At 37.0% G+C, this 19,938-nt stretch overlaps 1 protein-coding gene across 3 annotated transcripts in view; it reads right to left on the bottom strand.

Annotated features, from left to right (window-relative positions):
• The window catches only part of TBCK (TBC1 domain containing kinase), a 162,494-nt gene extending 142,781 nt beyond the window's left edge, over positions 1 to 19,713 (bottom strand). The window contains exons 1-4 of one of the 3 annotated variants that reach the window (XM_045589220.1): positions 19,573 to 19,713; positions 13,449 to 13,669; positions 3,929 to 4,001; positions 697 to 753 (exon numbers count right to left, since the gene is read on the bottom strand). In XM_045589220.1, coding sequence (XP_045445176.1) covers positions 697 to 753; positions 3,929 to 4,001; positions 13,449 to 13,641 — 323 coding nt within the window. In that variant the 5' untranslated portion in view covers positions 13,642 to 13,669; positions 19,573 to 19,713. The remainder of the gene's footprint in view (positions 1 to 696; positions 754 to 3,928; positions 4,002 to 13,448; positions 13,670 to 19,572) is intronic. The other 2 variants (XM_045589218.1, XM_045589221.1) reach the window with 2 other exon arrangements.
• Between the last annotated feature and the right edge of the window lie 225 nt (positions 19,714 to 19,938).

The raw sequence follows: 19,938 nt of genomic DNA, 5'->3' as shown, positions 1-19,938 counted from the left end.
GAAATTTGCATTTAATGTTATTCATGTTTATCTACTTGCTCAAAGAATATGCTTTCACCTATAGCATTTTATCATCATGAAAACATATACAAAGGCATTGAAGAAGGTGGCTTTTTTATACCTTTACATTATTGAAACTATTGGTGTTCACTGTCATGAGATTTATCATCTCTAAAACAAGGATAATGAACACAGAAAAATAAAACATTTCATAAGCTAATTGATTTACTCTTATTGGCAAAACAATATAATGGCAAAACAATATAAACTTTATCCTTATATAGCCAAGTGAAAGTAAAAAGAACACACAAAATGACAGTTGAGGTAAAATAATGAAAATAGAAATTTCTGAGTAAACAGCTTCTCTTGTCTGCTTCAGTTCTTTTAATAAGTAAAGGAAGAAAACGTAGAGATCAGAAGGAACATTCTACAGTTTACCATCCTGATGATCAGAAAACTACTCTAGTAGTTTCAAAGTCCTTTGGAATGACTGAGAAAGCAAGACCATGAGTAACATCAATTCCAGTATAGAGCAATTCGGATAGTAGCATAGGTATGTCTGTGGAGACCCTATTCCAGCTCTAGTATATTTTCTTAATACTCTATCCTCTCCCTTCATAGGGTAAAGTACTTCATTTCTTCTGTCCCAAATACCATAAGTGAATACTGAATAATTTTGAGAACATTATTTCTTACCCACTAGGCTCCGACGAGGCTGTGGAAAGGCCATCTAGACAGAGAGGAACTAGTGACCTATCAACAAATGGCACAAAATGAATGAGCTATCTCAGAAATAGATCACCTGACTCCAGCCAAGCTTTCAGATGACTAAAGTCCCAACTGATATATTGATGGCAACCTCATGAGATCTTGAACTAGAATAACCCAGTTAATCCATTTATGAATTCCAGATCCAGAGAAATTGTATAAAATAATAAATGTTTATTGCTATTTTAAACCACTAAGTGCTGTAGTAATTTGTTAAGAAGCAATAACTAATTCAAATTATTTCTTCTTATAGAAAAAAAGAAATACACAGAAGTATGCCACTGGATCAGGCATCTTAATTAACAACATAATATTGTGGCTATATTATAGTAAAAAAATAACTTAACAGGCTTTTTTTTTTTTTTTTTTTTAAGGTATAGCCCAGTTTGGGTGACTCAGTGATTGAATCAACCCATGAGCCAGGAGGTCATGGTTTGATTCCCAGTCAGGGCACATGCCCAGGTTTCGGCTTGATTCCCAGTAGAAGGAATGCAAAAGATAGCCAACAGTTGATTCTCACATCACTGATGTTTCTATTTCTCTCTCCCTCTCTCTGAAATCAATAAAAACATTTTTTTAAAAAAAGAAGATATATCTCAGGGAGTTTTGACAAGTTTAAAAAAACACACACATACCATGTAATACCCTGATCAAAAAGTAAAAAAATTTCCATTACAGCATTCCAGTCCCTCAAGGCTACTTTAAATAAGTTCTTCTATTATCCTTTCCCCCAACCACTGTTTTTATATCTACCACCATGGATGAGTTTTGATTTTTCTAGAACATCATATATATAGAAGAATATAATCTATTGTGTCTGGCTTCTTTTGCTCAGCATAATAATTTTAAGGTTCATCATGTTGTTGCATATATCAGTACTGTTGATTTATATACCCTTCTTTGCTTACCCCACTCTCCCACTAATGGACATTTGAGTTCTTCCCAGTTTGGGGCTACTATGGATAATGTTTCTGGGACTATTCTTGTGCAAATATTTTGGTAGTCATGTATTTTTCCTTTCTCTTTGTTAAGTACCAAGGCAAGGCAGAGAATAGACTGAAGCAAATGAGGTAGCTAGGGCCCAGAATTTGAGCAGATCCTCCACCTAGGAGTAGGATTGCTGGACCATAAAATAGATGTTTATATAACAATTTAGCCTTTTCAATTACAGCACTATAATTTTACACTTAGATTTGATCACAGATTCTTCTGTCAAGAAATCTACCATTTAAAGGACAATAATAGGTTAATACGTATCCTATATAATAAAAGCCTAATATGTTAAGTGTCTGGTCATCTGGTCAACCGTTCAATCAATCAAAGCGTAATATGCTAATGATATGATAAGGTCACTCAATCACTTGCTATGATGTGCACTGACCACCAAGAGGCAGGCAGTTGACTGGTTGACCAGTCGCTATGACATGAACTGACCACCAGGGGGCAAGAGTCGACCAGTCGACTGGTTGCTATGACGTGCACTGACCACCAGGGGACAGATGCTCCAATTAGTAGGTTAGCTTGCTGCTGGGGTCTGGCAGATTGGGACTGAACGAGATGGGCCAGACACATCCTGGAGCCCTTCTGAAGTCCCTCTCTTGCTGGCCAACCTCCCGCGTTCCTCAATCCGGGACCCCTCGGGGGATGTCAGAGAGCCAGTTTCAGCCCAATCCTATAGGCCAGGCCAAGGAACCCCTCTGGTGCATGAAACATGCACCAGGCCTCTAGTACTGGTATAAGAAAACATAAAAATATGTACTTGTAAAGGCAATTGGTCAATATTATATTACCAAATGTAATGCATATTAAATAAAATATAAAGTTGAGAATAACACCCTTTAGAATGATTCCTATATCAAGTGAAACTCCTTGTTTTACAGATAAAACGATTAAAATAATTGTCCAAGGCTGACTAGCTAGCTAGAGATTTCCGCATCAAATATAACGAATTATACATTTTTATTCTAATTTAACCCAGCCTGAAATAAAATTAAGTGTTGTGTGGGATTTTTTTCAATAAAGATGTGGCTACAATTGGTTTTCAATTTTAATGTCAAATATCTTTCACAGCATTTGTTGCCTATAAAGAATAAATTTAAACTGGTGATCACAGAGTAACATATTCTTAAAAAATTTGTGTCATGCAAGAATTATAATTATAAAATACATATACTAAGTAAGAGTAAGTTATTTCTAAATATATTAAAAAACGACTTTTAATTCCTATGGTCAGATTAGACTTTCTAAAGAAGCAAATAAGGTAATAATATACTTGATATCTGCATGTTTCATGCCGGAGACTGCTTAAAACCAAATCATTTAAAAGAGCACCAAAAGTACTTTTATTCCATTTATTTGTTTTACTTCTAGTAAATTACTACCATTTAGTAAGATACATATTTTTCTCCCTTGAAAAAGATCTATTTTCATTTAGAATAGAGCAGCAATTAAAAACTATTCAGCAAAAATAATATTTTAAACTAAAATAAGTATAATCCTGTAAAGACTCCTGGAAAACACTTTTCATTGGTTTGGTATAGCTTTCTTTATGCATTAAATAAATATTTTTTATAATTTTAAGATATTTTCAGAAAAATCCACGAAGCTCATTTAATAGAATATTTATAATATAACTTAGACCTTATGCTCTTCTTGCCAAGAATGCCTGAAACTGAAAATAAATATACCAAGTCTTGAAATAATTGAACTTAAACTGTTGCATTAAATTTTACCCAAACCATGATATTATTTTTCTAGACTCTTCAACAGGGTCTTTAAATAACACAATTCATTGGGTCCCTAGGAATACTAGTATCCTGTATAAGTTACCAAGTACCCCTTTCAGGAAAATACTCTTAATCTCAGCTGCAGAACTGCTTCGTGCTAAAAAGATTTCAAATTGTCACATATATTCTGCATAGGCATTTTTTTGCCAAGTGCTTCAGAGAATGCCTGCTTCACAAAAGTTGAACATTGGATAATGTCAACAATAAATTTCTATGAGGTCTATGAATTAAATTTCCCAAAATGAAAATCTGCACCTGGGTTTTATCATTAAACAAGTAACAGAAGGAACTAAAACACTGCCATTACTAGTTGAAATGGCTTTTTGTTTGCCAACTTCTGCTTTTCATTCAATGTTTCTGATATTACATAGTACCTCACAGGTTTCCTTTCTTGGAGTAAGTCTTCCAGGCTCTGTTCACAGTGTTCAGCCACTACCACCAGTCTCTCTGAATAAAACAAAACAAATCCATTTTATATGTTATGAATACAACATTTTAATAACAAAATAATACATCTCACTAGTGATATTAACAGACAATACAAATGATATTTTAAGAGATTTTCAAACTCTATATTAATTACATAATATATATAACCAAATATATAGAATAACAGGATCAATGTGTAATAAAACAATACATTAAGTAACATCCTTTCATATTGTGTTTTTCTCCCATGGAAAACACATCAGGAAAAATAGACAGAAAGGCTTACCTTTGGAAAAAAGTGATCCTTCCCCTAACATAGACTAGGAAAAGAAAAAGGTTGGATGAAGATATAAAAAATATTTGAAGGGAAGGGAAAATTGGGAGCTAGGAACAGATTATTTCCATAGCCTGGGTCCAACAAAAAGTCTGTGAAATTGAGTTCAGAAACTTGACAAAAGTAGAAATATTCTGAATCATGACTATGGAGAAAGAACAGAAAATTGATATGGGATTGTTTGTAATATCCTGGGGCCTTCTAAGATTATGTAATAAAAATTTTGTCAGGCACAATCAATATTATGATGTAATTTTATTTTCTAACAGATCTATAAATGAGATAGCACAGTTCTGAGCGTGATACTTTTTCCTTCATCAGTAACCTTAGTGACTAACACATTGTCTGACATAGTAGCAAATGTATATATATTTGTAAATGATTAATATAAGAACAAGAGAAAAATACAACTGGGTTTACAAGTGGATGGGGTTTTAATAAGGTTATTTCAGAAGAGATTAAGGGTATAAAAGAAATTGCAATACTGTGAACATCCATACAAAATGGATTCAAGATTAGATAAGAAAGAAGATTATCACAAAATATAGATGGCAAAGATAAAAAAGTGAAGGTGTACCCTAGTAGCAGATAGAGTGTCGGCCTGTGAACCTAAGTTTCCTGGTTTTGATTCAGGTCAAGAGCAAGTACTTTGGATGCAGGCTCCTCCCAGACCTGGGTCCAGGTAAAGGCACTTGCAGGAGGAAACCAATAGATGTGTTTCTCTGTCTTTCCCTCTCTCTTCCACTCTTTCTAAAAATCAATGGAAAAGTATCCTCAGGTGAGGATTAAAAAAAAAAGTGAAGGTACAATGAGACTACAAGGAATAGTGAAAATTGAGATAGAAGATAGGAAAGGAGAATTTCAGAGTAGGAAAACCAGTAAAAGGAACTAACTGGGTAACAATTAGTTTAAGGTCTGGTCTCACATGGGGGAATAGAAATGGGAAAAGGTTATACACAGGCAGTCAAGTAAAATGTGAGGGCAGGATATGGAATGGTCACATTTTGGAAGTTGAAACTCTCAGAGAGGGTAGCAAAATACAGAATGGATTGAAACACTAAGATTAAAAATGCTCTAAATAACAGCTATCACTTTCAGATGAAAGACCCCATGTGACAAAACAGGAACTTTAAGAGAATTAAATTTGAAAGACCACTAAAGAAGAAAAAAGAGAATTGTAAAGAAAATCTTCAATTCAATTAATAAAAGAACATACAAAGTTGAACTCCAAGTAATTTAGCACAACTATGAAAAAAAAAAAAAAGGAAATAATGGTATCAGAAAAACAAAATCAAAAGCTGCATCCTTTGTTTTCCATCCAACCACACTTTGTAAGTTTTCCTTATAGCTGTCTGGCTATCTCTCTGAAGTTTACTCTGTAAACTGGAATCTCTCTCACCACAATTTTAAATGTTTCTAGTTCCCCCACCTAATTCTGGGTCTTCATATTGTGTTTTCTCCTTAATTTTAAATGTTTCTAGTTCCCCCACCTAATTCTGGGTCTTCATATTGTGTTTTCTCCTTATTATTACCAAGGCTGAACACCTCTCAGTTTTTATCTCAAGTCCAGAACTCCCTTTTAAACTCCAGGCTTATACAGACAATTTCTCACTTTAATATAAAAGTCATCTCAAACTCAACAGAACTGAAAATGAGCATATAGTTTGCTTCATAAGCCTGTTTCCTTTAGCACTATTTCAGTAAATAGTGCCACTACATTGGCAGCTTCTATAGTTAGAAATTTTGGAGCAATATCCCTTTCTCAAATCCAAACAATATGTTCTGGTATTTTTATCTCCCAACTGTTTGCAGAATCTGTATAGTTTGTTCCATCTGCTGGGTCCAAGCCAGCATCAGCTTTTATTAGATTAACACAACTGTCTCTTAATTGAGCTTCTCACACTCTTAGTCCCTTCCAATATATTTCCATATTAAAGTCTAAGTGATGAAATATTAATAAATCTAAATGTATAACTTCCTCTCTAGCTTTATTTTTTGTTATTTTATCTCTTGCTCACCAACTTCCATGTACACTGGCCTTCCTCCCTTCATGTCTTAAGGTATTAGCACATGGATTCCCATTGCTTAAAATTATCTTCCCCATTCCCTTCTCCCAGTCAAATTCTATCATTAAACATAGTGGTTAAGAGCACAGATTATTCTGTCCGGGTTCAATTTTAGGATTAATACTCATTAGTTCTGTGACCTTGAGGAAGTTTGCTAACCTCTCTATGCTGCAGTTTCCTTTTCTGAAAAATGAGGAAGTTATAGCACCAACCTCACAGAGTTATGCTGAGGTTAAAATGAGTTACCGTATTTTCTGGCGTATAAGACGACTTTTGAAATGAAAAAAGTCAACCGAAAAAGACGATAGGGCGTATAAGACAACCCCCTAATTTTACAGTTAAAACATAGGTTTAGGCCTATATTCGCCTATTTTCGGGATATACTCGGCGTATAAGACGATCCCCGATTTTTGGTCGTCTTATACACCGGAAAATATGGTAATATATAAGATCCTAGAATAGTGCCTGGCATATAGTAATCACTAAGTGTTAACTAGTGTTATTATCCATTCCTCAATTAAATGTGACTTCTTCAAGAAATATTGTTTTATTCCCCCAAAATAAATTTGCTCCATCTGTAATATAATCTAGAGGCCCAGTGCATGAAAATTCATGCACTAGAGGAGGTGTCCCTCAGCCTGGCCTGCCCCCTCTCATAGTCTGGGAGCCCTCAGGGGCTGGAAGCAATCAGGTGATCAGGGGAAGGTGACACCCCCATCACACTTCTGCTGCTTCCACTGCCTGCAGTGCAAACCTTGGCCAGCCCTGGCTACCTGAGCCTTGAACAGCCCTGGGTGGTTGGGCAGCCACCATCCAAGGCTTGCCTGCACCTTGGGCCAGCCCTATGCATCTGGGCAGCTCACATCTGAGGCTTGCCTATGCCTTGGGCTGGCCCTGGGCAGCTGAGGGTGGATCTGGCCACACCTCACACCTGTGACCCAATCCAGCAGGACTGAAAGGACTGGGGGACTCCAGCGGGGCTAAGGGGACTGGGCACTGCCATCTTGTGGCTATGGGCTTTTCCATATTTGTGATGGCGTGATAGTCAATATGCATATTCCCTCTTTATTAGATAAGATTCTACATTATACTATTCTTTTGTAGCACTTATCTCAACCATAAAAAAACAAAAAACTACATTTATTTTTATTTAATGTATTTGTTATCCACTACATAATGAGGGCAGGAACAATGTTGGTCTTGTTCAAATACATCACCAGTTTCTAGAATGGTACTTCAAAAATATAAGCATCTAACAGAAAAATACTCTTAAAGGAGTTTACTTATTAAATAAATGATCAAAGGCATGATATGGCCATTAGAAATGAATAAGAGTCTCTTATGATGACAATCATTATCTAAACAGAAATCTGTCCTGTGAGGAAAAGTATATGTTTATGTTGTACACTAGGCATTATAACACCTCAGTAGCACTGATTTTAACATAAAACAAAAACATCATAATTTATTAAAGTGTACACACTCCATTAACTAATAATTTTAATTTGGATATCCATACATATTGATATCCATGAGATATTTCCAAAGTGTTTGCCATCAAGCTTCTTCTGGAAATTTCTTCAAATTATCATAAAACAGAGTTTGCCAAAACTTTAGGATCCTATTGAGTTTTGAAGTATTATTTTAATGCAGCAGAGCCATGATCTGTGGTAGAATATCAAAGTTTCTCCCAGAGGTAATGAAGTGTATACCAAAACACTATTTCCAATACAAGCCAGGTTTTTCAAGAAATCATTAGAGTTTTCATCCTGAAACTCTGGATCGCTGTTTGAAAATAACTTCTGTTTGTTATAAAACAATATAGTTTCACATAATAAAATCTGACAAAAATATTTAGAAATCATGTGCCAAATATAAGTCGGCAATATAGTGGCAGTATTTATAAAAAAAAACAAAAACAAATGTAACACTAAGATAAACTTTAAAGAGAACATAAAAGAACTGTGAAATAATCTTCCTTCTAACAAATATCTGATGAATGCCAAGTATCACTATGTTGTACATACAGACTGAATTTTATGTTTGAAATCAATAATAAGAAATTGAAGAGAGCACAACATTAAGCAAAAGAAAAATAATAAAAGAGTTGAATAAGTAGAGGACTAAAAGAAAAATAATTTTTTAACAAAAAGTAAATTTGTAAATGTGCTCAGGTAATCTGAAAGGTTATTAGAATATAGTTACTGCATCATCCTTTTGTTATTCACAGTAAAAATTGAGACTAGCTCATTACATTTTAAATATAATATTTAAATAAATATTTATATGGTGCAACTGATGAAAATAAGTCAGTACTTAAGAAACAGCATTGTTACTAGGTCACTGGGATGGTCAGTTTTCTGAGTCAAGATAGCAAGGCTGCAGCCTCTAGTTATTCAAATTTAGGTGTTACCATGAAGGTATTTTATATGTGATCAAAATCTATAATAAGTTTACTTTAAGCAAGAAAGATTATCCTAGATAATCTGGGTGAGCCTGATTCAATCAGTAGTAAAGGCCCCAAGAAGAGAGAAGAAGCTACTCTAAGGAAGAAATTTCACCCATGGACTGCAGCTCAGGTCTCACTCAAGTGTTCAGACTTACCCACCCCGCCTCTAAAATCATATATGCCAATTCCTACCAATTAATGTATTCATATATATCCTGTTGGTTCTGTTTTTCTGAAGGAACTCTGAACTGATATAGACATTTCGGTTGAAATTGTATGCACCTAGAAATACAGAATAAATTATGTTACTGGTCCTTAACAATTTTATTATTCTCTACCTGAATTTCAAATCTATTTCACTAGCAATGACCAAAATATTTCTGGACAACAAATTCCAAATAAACTGGTATGCATTACAATTTATAATCTTCACTCAGCTTCTAAACACTGAAGAGATTTCAACCTCAAAAGAAAAACATTAAATTTGTTCAAGTATTTCATGCTATATTTGCCTTTTATATTTTAAAGATATTTTCCTCAACTTTACTTTTATAAACAAGATCTCAAATTTTAATAAAATGTTCACTATTCTTGAGATGAAATATTTAATCCTGTTGATTTAGCAAGAAACTAACATCATCTTGAGTCTGTTTTGAATGATCTACTGTATAGAAAACGGTGAAAGCCTGATTTCTGAGCTAATCCAACATGTGAAAACATAATGTTACTAAAACAGACCATATGTCACATGTGACTCTAAATACAAAGGGGAAGGTAGGGAGTGAGGGAATAACAATGACAAGATGTAGGATATCTGCATAGCAAGAACAGAATAAAGGGGAAAAAGAAACCAAAAACAAAATTCTTTGATAAGGCAATCAAGTGGAGTCCAAACCAAAATCATGTGTTGTTAAATTACTGAAAATTTTATTTGTTTGGTAAGAAAACTGTGTAGCCCTGGATACTTTGGCAAGTGATTAGAGTGTTGGCCTGCGGACTGAAGGGTTCTGCCCTGGGTTTGATTCCTGTTAAGGGCCCATATGTATCTCAATTGCAGGCTTGATTCTTGCCCTGGTCTGTGGGGGGCCCATGGGGTGGCAACCAATCAATGTATCTCTCTCACATCTATGTTTCTCTCTTTCTCTCTCCCTTCCATATCTTTTAGAAAAATCAATGGGGGAAAAATGCTTGGGTGAAGATTAACAAAAAAAGAAGATGGTTGAGTAGAAACTTTCAAAATTTTCAAATTAAATGCAACTGAAATGTCTGGGATACTTAGGAACAACAGACCCTTACGTAAATACATACTCAATTCAGTTATTTAATCCTTATACATACAATTTTTTAGGACAATGAGTACTGTCAATATAAACAAGATAATCAAATTTTCTGATCTTTTGATAATCACTGATATTTTCATTCTAAACAGCAAAACTTAAACTTTATAAATTTTATACATATCCCCGATTTATTTTACCCTAGAAGAGAGGGGTGCTGATATTGAGGAGAAGAGCAAGCAGGGGGAGCAGAGTAACTAGCAAGATGGTGCATAGGCCTAAAGGGACTACCCAGATTTATGAGTTGGTTTCAGCCCTAACAGAGATTCCTGTCTAAGGGAATCCATTCCTACCTGATATTGATAACTAAAAAGAAGGTTCCTGTGCAAAGTCATCAATAGTGATCTCCAGAGAAATACTATCTAATAAAAGAGTAATATGCAAATTGACCATCACTCCAACACACAAGATGGCTGCCCTCATGTGGTCCAAGATGGCCACCCCCATGTGGACACAAGATGGCTGGCAGGAGAGGGCAACTGTGGGCAATCAGGAAAACAGGGAGGACAATTGGGAGGAACCAGGCCTGCAAGGGAGGGCAGTTGGGAGCAACCAGGCCTGCAGAGGAGGGCAGTTGTGTGTGACCAGGCCTACAGAGGAGGGCAGTTGGGGGTGACCAGGGCGGCAGGGGAGGGAAGTAAGAGGTGACCAGGCAGGCAAGGGAGAGCAGTTAGGGGTGACCATGCTGGCAGGGGAGGGCAGTTGGGAGGGACAAGGCCTGCAGGGGAGGGCCGTTGGGGGCAATCAGGCCACCAGGGGTGGGTAGTTAGGGGCAACCAGGGTGGCAAGAAAGGGAAGTTAGGGGTGACCAGACCAGCAGGGGAGGGCATTTGGAGGCGACCAGGCCTATAGGGGAGAACAGTTAGGGGCAATTGGGCCAGCAAAAGAATCGTTAGGGGGTGACCAAGCTGGTAGGTGGAAGTGGTTAGGGGCAATCAGGCAGGCAAGCAGTTGGGTGCCAGTACTCCTGGACTGTGAGAGAAATGACTGACTGCCCATTTGGGATTGGGCTAAATGGGCAATCAGACATCCCTCTGTGACCAGACTTTCCAAAAATTGGCACTTTTTTAAAACACCACGGGACATGGGACAAATTGCTAAAAATCAGGACTGTTCCACCAAAAGCGGGATGTCTGGTCACCTTACTCTATAGGTCCCACAATGGGCAGTCAGACATCCCTCTACAGGTCCCAGATTGGACAGGATGCAGGGTGGGCTGAGACTGAGACACACACACACACTCACACACCTGTGCACGAATTTCGTGCATCGGTCCTATAGTTATATAATAAGATTTTTCCTGATTCAGCATTTACAGGGGCACATTTAGGTAAAGGAAGGAAAAGAAGGAGCTCAAGAAATACCTAGAATTATTGAGTCATTAACTCTAGAAAATAAAGCCTAGATAGAGGGTAAGATCCCTGTTACATGAACTAAAGTTCCAAACAGACTTCCAGACATAGTGAAAAGGAATAAAGGGCACTTGAGGATACAAGAATGAAAAAGTTCTAAGGATTGAGCAAAGTGGCAAAATTTTTAGAAGACAGGTGAAGACAGGCATATTCAAATTTGCAGATGTAAAATAAAAAAGATTGATTATGGTCCCTAGTTACAGATGATAATGAGTATATACTATTAGTATATTGTCAAACTTTCCTAGAGTGGTTTTGGAACTTAGCCAACCTAACAACTGAAAACTCTTTAGAATCTGTAATTTGTAATTGGATGGTGTGTACAGGGGTTATGGAGGGAGGGGGTGGGTGTTTGAGGCATTCAGGAATCGACAATATCAATTTTTTAATCATATAAAAAGTTTCAAATGATATCTATCTTTTTGTTGTTTATCCAAGGCTATTTTTCACATTGATTTGTAAAGAGACTGGAAGGGAGAGGAAGAGACAGAGCTTGAAAAACATTGATGTGAGACACATCCATTGGTTGCCTCCCACATGCACCCCAATTGGGGCTGGGGAACAAGACTGCAATCTATTGTAATTATGTGTCCTTGACCGGAATTGAACCCAAGACTCTTCAGTCCATGGGCCAATGCAACAACCACGATGGCCCTGGCCAGGTAACTTAGTTGGTTTGAACATCATCCTGATAAGCCAAGGTTATGGGTTTGATTCCTTGTGATGGCACATACAAGAATCAACCAATGAATGCATAAATAAGTGGAAAGACAAATAGAAGTTTCTCTCTCCGTATGTGTCTCTATATCTCCCCTTCTATCCCTCTCTAAAATAAATCATTAAAAAGAAAATATCGCCACCATAAGCATATTTATGTGTTCTGTAGATTGAGCATTTGTGTTCCCCTAAAATCCATAGGTTGACATCTAACCCCAACGGATGGTGTTTGGGGTGGAGCCTTTGGGAGGTGAGTAGGTCATGAGTGCAGAGCCTTCATGAATTGGATTAATGCTTTTGTGAGAGGCTTGAGAGATCTCCCTTGTCTCTCCTACCATGTGATGTTATAGTGACAAGATGGCTATTAGTGAAGAACTGCGCCTCACTAGACATGGGATCTGCTTTGGCCTTGGTCTTGGACTTTCTAGACTCCAGTACTAAATAAATGTTTGTTCTTTATAAGCTACTCAGTTTATGGTGTTTTGTTAAAGAAGCCTGAATTGATTAAGACATGGGATATGGAAGCACCCCATTATACTATAAAAAGAAAGTAAATATCTTCTTGGTAAAACATTAACTTTTTAACCAATAGGGTTAAACATTTCTATGTCAGTTCTCTACATGGAATCCTATATGAAAAAAGCATTTGGGGGGGGGGGAGGGGCGATAAGAGGAGGCTGGGAAAAGGTCAAGGGGGGAAAAAGGAGATATATGTACTACTATTTGTAATGCTTCAAACAATAAAAAATAAGTAAAAACAAAAAGCTATTGCAATTCAAAAAAAAAAAAAAGCAGCTCACTTTCATTCAAAGAGAGTCCAAATTATCTTCAACCATAAAAAAATACATTCCAATAAAGTATAAAGTTTCTAACATTAGAACATTCATTTCCTTCTTACAGAGGTGAATAAATATGTTTAAGGATAGGTGAATTCCCTGAAAAATAAAATTAAAAATCCTGGTTCTCAGACCTGTGATATATAAATCATTCAAATGTAGTCAGAAAACCTCAAATGACTAGAGCTTTGACTGACAGGAGTTTGGGCTAAAGTGAAGGGCAAAGGCACGCATGGACACATGTACTGTATATTTATAACCTAACCAAGGTAACAGAGCAAAGAACACAGAATGGATAAAAAATATCAACTCACCATGTTTTCCTCTAGAAATATCCACATATTGGCACAGTCTTGGATGGGTGATGGTCTTAAGGATCTGAAAGCGCCCTAAAATTTTGATGGAATTTGGTGTGAGAGGAAGCCCGTTGCTTCCACAAACATCATGTGGTAGAGCGGAGGCAAAGAAGGTAAAGGCACCCATTTCAACATCCTTCAAGGGAAACATCTCCGAGTCATAGATCTTCCAAGATAATCTGGAAAAGGAAAGAATTTTTTGACAGATCAACAAACATTAAACCAGTGTTTCCTTACCTTAGACATGATTAACAATCTATATATGTATAAAAGCGTAATATGCAAATTGACCAGATGGCAGAATGACCAGTTGGGTATGACAACACTGACCACCAGGGGGCAGACGCTCAACACAGGAGTTGACCTCAGCCCGAAGGCCCTGATCATCCTCGGGGCCTGTCAGTCAACAGTGAACTGGAAACTGGGTAGAGGATGAAGCGGGCAAGGGAGCGGCTGGTAGCAGCCAAGGAAAATCGGCCCTGATCAAAGGCCAGGCCTAGGGACCCTACCTGTGTATGCATTTCTTGGGCCAGGCCTCAAGTAAATATGTAACTTGGAGGGAATGTTAATCTGAATACTTCAAAGTAAAAAAATGTCAAGTTTAAAAATTCCAAGATAATATCAAAGAAGAAAAAAATACCAATCAGAAATTAACATTGCAGTTATAAATCTAAGTCAAACACTTTCAATAGCATTCAAAGAAAAAGATAGGACATTTCCTCTTCACTGATGCTTGACAGTACTGAGTTTAGAGATAGTTCATTACTGCATATTAATTTCAATAAGGCTCTTCCCTTTACCTAAAGCTTGAATAACCCTAGACTAACAAGAAATTTTTTTTTAGATGAGGCAAGGAAATAGGAAATAGAGATACTAACCAGACACTTTAAATAATCAAGGACTTTTATTATAATAGTAGTAAAAATTCAACTAGATAACAGAAGGCACTGTCATTGAAATGACTAATCAATTTCATTTTTGTGCTGGGTGTTTTACATGTGATTTGTTTTAGTCCCCGTAAGAATCTTGACAAACGTTATTGCCTCCAGGTTTGAGATAAATGTTCCATGTGTAGATCCTGAGGGGTCTTATTAGCATAGACTCCAAAACATATGGCGCCTCAGAGTTGTGCAATAGAGCAGCCTGGAGATTAAAAAACTTGCTCCAAAATCAATCTGACTTACATTAAGACAACCATGACAAAAAAGGTCCTGAATAAAATTTCCCCCCTGCCCAGGTGTATCATTGAAGAGACTTTCTACTGGTCAAGCACAGCAACCTTCCCTTCTCAGCTTTCACAATAAAGATCTGGAATTCTAAATTAAGGAGATATGCCACTTCTCATAAATACATCTGCCCAGAAATCTCAACAAAAGAATGAAAATATTTTCAAATATATAATCTCATAACAATAAAGAGAAAAGAGCCACAAGCTGATGAAAGATTTTAAGAAACTACTGTGAAGCATTTTGCATATGGAAGAGTACTATCACAAGAAACAGAAAGATGAAGTTACAACCTATAACATAGTGAAGAAGTTTGCCCAGCCCTTCAGAGACTTCAGATTCAGACAAAATCAACCTCCTCTTACTTTTGGAACTTGTAGGACCCCGTTAAGATCTGGCTGTCCACTCAATGATCCAAAAACAGAGTATGTTAATCAATAAGCCTGTGCATATGTGTAAAGTACCTAGACAGCTTTCCTTAATTTTTAAATAATGAACTGCCCAGAAATCACTAGATAGCTAAGGAAAAACTATAGAACAAAAGGCAAAAAATAAAATAAGCCAAGGAAAAAAAATCTGCTCTACAGGCAACCAAAATAACTTCTGTAAATAAAAATATCCAGCCCTAGCCAGTTTGGCTCAATGGATAGAGCATTGGCCTGTGGACTGAAGAGTCCTAGATTCAATTCTGGTCAAGGGCACATGCCTGGATTGCAGGCTCAATCCGCAGTGGGGTGCTTGCAGGAGGCAGCTGATCAATGATTCTCTCTCTCATCATTGATGTTTCTCTCTCTTCCTCTTCCTTTCTCTCTGAAATCAATTTTATATATAAATATTTTATATATATATATATATATATATATATATATATATATATATATTTTTTTTTTTAAATCCAAAACTCAACTCTAACATATTTAGAAAGATTTGAGAAGATATTACATCCCTTACAGAAAACAAGAGGTATGGAAAAACATATTTCACAAAAGAATAAAAAATAATTGTCAATATATATGAGTAGATAAATAACTCATTAATATTCAGGAAATTGTTCATTACAACCATATGAAATTTATATCTGTCAGATAGTAACAAGAAATCTGATTTTATATATATATATATATATATAATATATATATATTAATATATATATATGTATATATATAAAAGGCTAATATGCTAAGTGTCTAACCCTCTGACTGATTTCTATGACACACACTGACCACTGGGAGCAGACGCTCAATGCAGGAGCTGTTGTGATGTGTACTGGCCATTCACAAAGAAACAGCACCACGGACCTGGCACCCACAAAGCAACACGAGGCTTCCCCCAAGTAGGACACAGGCTCCACCACCCCCCCAGAGTGACACCCTACCAAACTGCAGTCAATGCTGCCAAGACCCTATGGCACAAAATGAGGCCCACAGCCCAGCCTTGCCCAGAAACTGTCGCTATGGACTTCAGGTAACACCCAGCTTCCTCTCCCTAGCAACTAGCCTCTTTGGAGTTTCTTCAGCGCAGGAATCCAAATTGCTTTATAGACAGGTGTAAACATTTTGCAGTTCAACCAAATGTTTGCAAAGTGTTTTCCTGTGCCTCATCTCATTTGATCCTCACAGAAGTCCTGGAGTAGGTAAATAGGAGACTCAATTGAATCCCATTTTCTTTTAATTAGTCAGAAAATAAAGATTTAGAAAGCTTAGAAACTTGACCCGACTGAAAAGAAGAAAGAAATGTTGGACCTTGAAAATAACTTCAAGTTTCCTCACTGAGCAGAATATAGTCAAACACTGTTGAAATTAAATATTTTACTCTTTATTCTCCCTGAGTGATCTACAATAATAATCTGCTTTGAGTTGATATTTACTGCTGTGTTGCTGAAAATTACCTGAAAGAGAAGTTGGGGTGCTTCACTGGGTTGGAAAAAGTTTAGCTACATCAGAAAATGGGTCTAATTAAGCAAGATTATTTTATATATCAGTATATATAAAAGGCTAAGTTAACTTGCACATGCGTGATACACGCTCTCGCTGGTGTCAATCCCATGTGTATGTTTTAATCTGTCATTGTTGATCGTGAATTTGGTTGACACTTCTATTAAAGAAAAAGGGCGATTGGCAATATTAAAATATTTCTTTTAATTTATTTTCAATGTGCAAGAATTCACGCACCAGGCCACTAGTACATATTAGGAGGATATAAAGAAACTGAATGAAAATTGGTAGAAAGACTATGGACCACAATTTAACAGTATTTAATATATATAAATTTCATCTGATAATAAGAAGCAAAAAAATAAACTGAGAAAACACGAGAAAGGATTAATTAAATGAGTGCTTGATGTGATTACCAAATAGTAAAAGCATACAAGAAGATAACAGACATGTGAATCAAGCAAAAGAATTACTTTAATGGGTTTCAAAAAAAACCCAAAAACCAGAAAAACTAAGGAGAATAAAAATACAATACAATAGGGGAAAATTCCCTATAGATGAAGGGAAACATAAATCTTAAAATGAAAAAGTCTTATAATTTCAAGGAGGATAAAAGAAAAAAGATTCACACTGAGTTATTTATTCTAGCACCTTTGAATGAGTTAATTCAAAGGAATTCACACCAAAATATATCAACCAGTTAGTGTGGTTCAGTGGTTGAGCATCAGTCTATGAACCAGAAGGTAGTGATTCCATTTTCTGTCAGGACACATGCCTGGGCTGCAGGCTTGATCCCCAGTACAGGGTGTGCAGGAGGCAGCTGACCAATGATTTTCTCTCATCATTGATGTCTCTATTTCTCTCTACCTCACCCTTCTTCTCTAAAATCAATAAAAATATATTTAAGAAAAATATATATCATAAAATTTTTTCAAAACATCACGCATAACTAAAAATTTTAATAATTTCTGAGAGCAAACAAATAATCCTAGCACCAACAAATTAAGATCTGACTGATATTTTCATCTTCTCATGAGCAACACTGGAGGTTAGAAGATGGTGAAGAGGTTAGAAGATGGTGAAGTCTTGGAAGATTTGGTTTCTATACCCAGCAAAACTATCAACCATAACAGCAATAAGATAATGTACAGCTACACAAATACTAAGAAATAAAATTACCATCCACATACCTTTTATAAATAAATTTCTTTAGAGGAGAAAACCAAATAATAGAAGATGTTGAGTTAAAAATTATTGCTACTTATTCAAGAGTTCAATGAATGTAACCCAGGAAAGAAGCTGCACAAAAGGACTAGAATAGAATCTATTCAAATTAAACAGAAAGTGATTGGGATCCAAGGAAAACATCTTCAAGCACAGAAATGAAATGGTAGGTTCTCATACTAAGAATGAGAATAGGTGGTCAAGAAAGTACAAGATGGAAGGACTAGGTGATGAAAGCATAGGCATCTCTTCCTCAAAAGAAATCAGAAAGTCTTTGTGAAAGTGCGGAGGGGTTAAAAACCATTTAAGAAGCACATTGGTCCAAAACATAAAGCATAATTTTTTTGTCATTGTAGAGGAAGTGAAAAAGAATCAATTTGCTATTAACATGACAAATCTTCTGATAGCCTGTAAGTAAAGGTCCAGCTCAGAGAAGGTAGGAGCAGATTTGGTTTCTGAAATGGTAAAGAATAAACTAGAGTCGCTACTTTTCTTCTTTTACCAAATAATGAGCCACAATATATTTTTGAAAATTGATGTGAAAAAAAATTGAGTTTACATTTACTTAGAACTAATCAGTATGAAAACTAAATATTATAATAATTATTCACAAATTTGTAGATGAGATGTTTGTGGATGATGTGGACTATCTTAAGAAGTCAATTTAAAAAATAATTAGTAGTTTACCTACCATAAGTATGCAACATTCAAATCTAAATTAGGTGAGGTTAAAAGTGGTTATTTCTGAAGAATAGGACTGAGAGGACAAAGGGAGACACTAAACTGTTGTATTTCATTATGCAGTCCTTCTATAATATTTTATTACAATTAGATGCCTCAATCACTTAAGACACCTAAAAATCAAATAACCAAATGAAGAAAATGCAAATTTTTCAGAAACACACATTAGTTAGCACAAAACATGTGTTTTGTGTTTTGCTTTAAATACCTCTTAGATTCCTGCATAAAAAAAAAAAAAATACAGATTTTCTCACTTGGTGAATGGAAGAATGCTAGTGGGGGGAGAGGGAGACAGCTGAGGTGAGAGATTAGTTGAGGAATAACAACAATGCAAGCACTTAGGTTTGAAAATTGCTAATTATAGTGAACAAAGCACAATCTGTGCCCTCAAAGAATCTGGAGTTGATATGACTCAAGTTGGGGAATAACGGGGGGAAATGGGCAAAAGATGATAAAACAGTTTGTACATTTCTTCAATGGGCGAATGAAACTAGTTCATTTATTTTATATACTTCCCCTCAAGAAGTTGTTTCTGTCCCAAACAAAAAACAGGGACATTGGGTCCTTGTAAAAGCACCTCGTTAGAATTGTAAAGTAACTTCCCCTTGTTCAATTTCTTCCACTCCACAAGGAAATCACATCTCAGTAACTAAACCTTTGCAAACCAGTAACAAACCAAAGCAGTTGTTGCCATCTGTGACGAGTAACACAGCCACGTGCACATTTTCTAACCTCCCCTTCAATCTTCCTTTGAAGCAGAGATTCCTTCCAGAGGACTCGGGTAAATGTGTGTAGGTAGAAGGCGGCCCCCGCTAGGGATGGGGACCAGGCAGGGCATCCAACAGCTCAATGGGTCCGCTCAACCTCTCCCTGCGGGTGGGCGTGGCCACTCGCCGCACCTGCCAGGCTTCACAGCCCCGCCCATTAGGACAGACACAGGAGGGAAACCCCCAATACCTGCCTCGGAGCCTGGGGACGCAGGACACAAAGACAAGGGGATGGAGCTTCTACACGGGGTCCCAGGGCTGTTTCTGTGGCTGGAGCCGCCGCTACTGCTTAGTGCCCCGGGCCCTGCATGTCAGGAGCCGCCACAAAGGGGGCCGCAGCGCAGACGGGTCCGTTGCCTGCGTGCAAAGTCAGCGGAGGTCCCGGGCTCAGAACCCTGGCGAAGCGCGAGCCCGTCCCTAGCACTGACAGGTGCCAGTCTCCCCACACCCTCCCCCTGGCCCGGCCGCTTCCTCTGACCTCACAGCTCCCGCGCCGCGCCACTGACGAAAGACCCCAACGTCTGGCGTCTTGCCCTTTGCCTTGCCCGACGGGACG

This window comes from Pipistrellus kuhlii, unplaced genomic scaffold (assembly GCF_014108245.1).
Source record: "Pipistrellus kuhlii isolate mPipKuh1 unplaced genomic scaffold, mPipKuh1.p scaffold_m20_p_1, whole genome shotgun sequence".
NCBI lineage: Eukaryota > Metazoa > Chordata > Mammalia > Chiroptera > Vespertilionidae > Pipistrellus > Pipistrellus kuhlii.
Note: the sequence above shows the minus strand (reverse complement) of the source record. Positions and strands in the feature narration are given on the sequence as shown.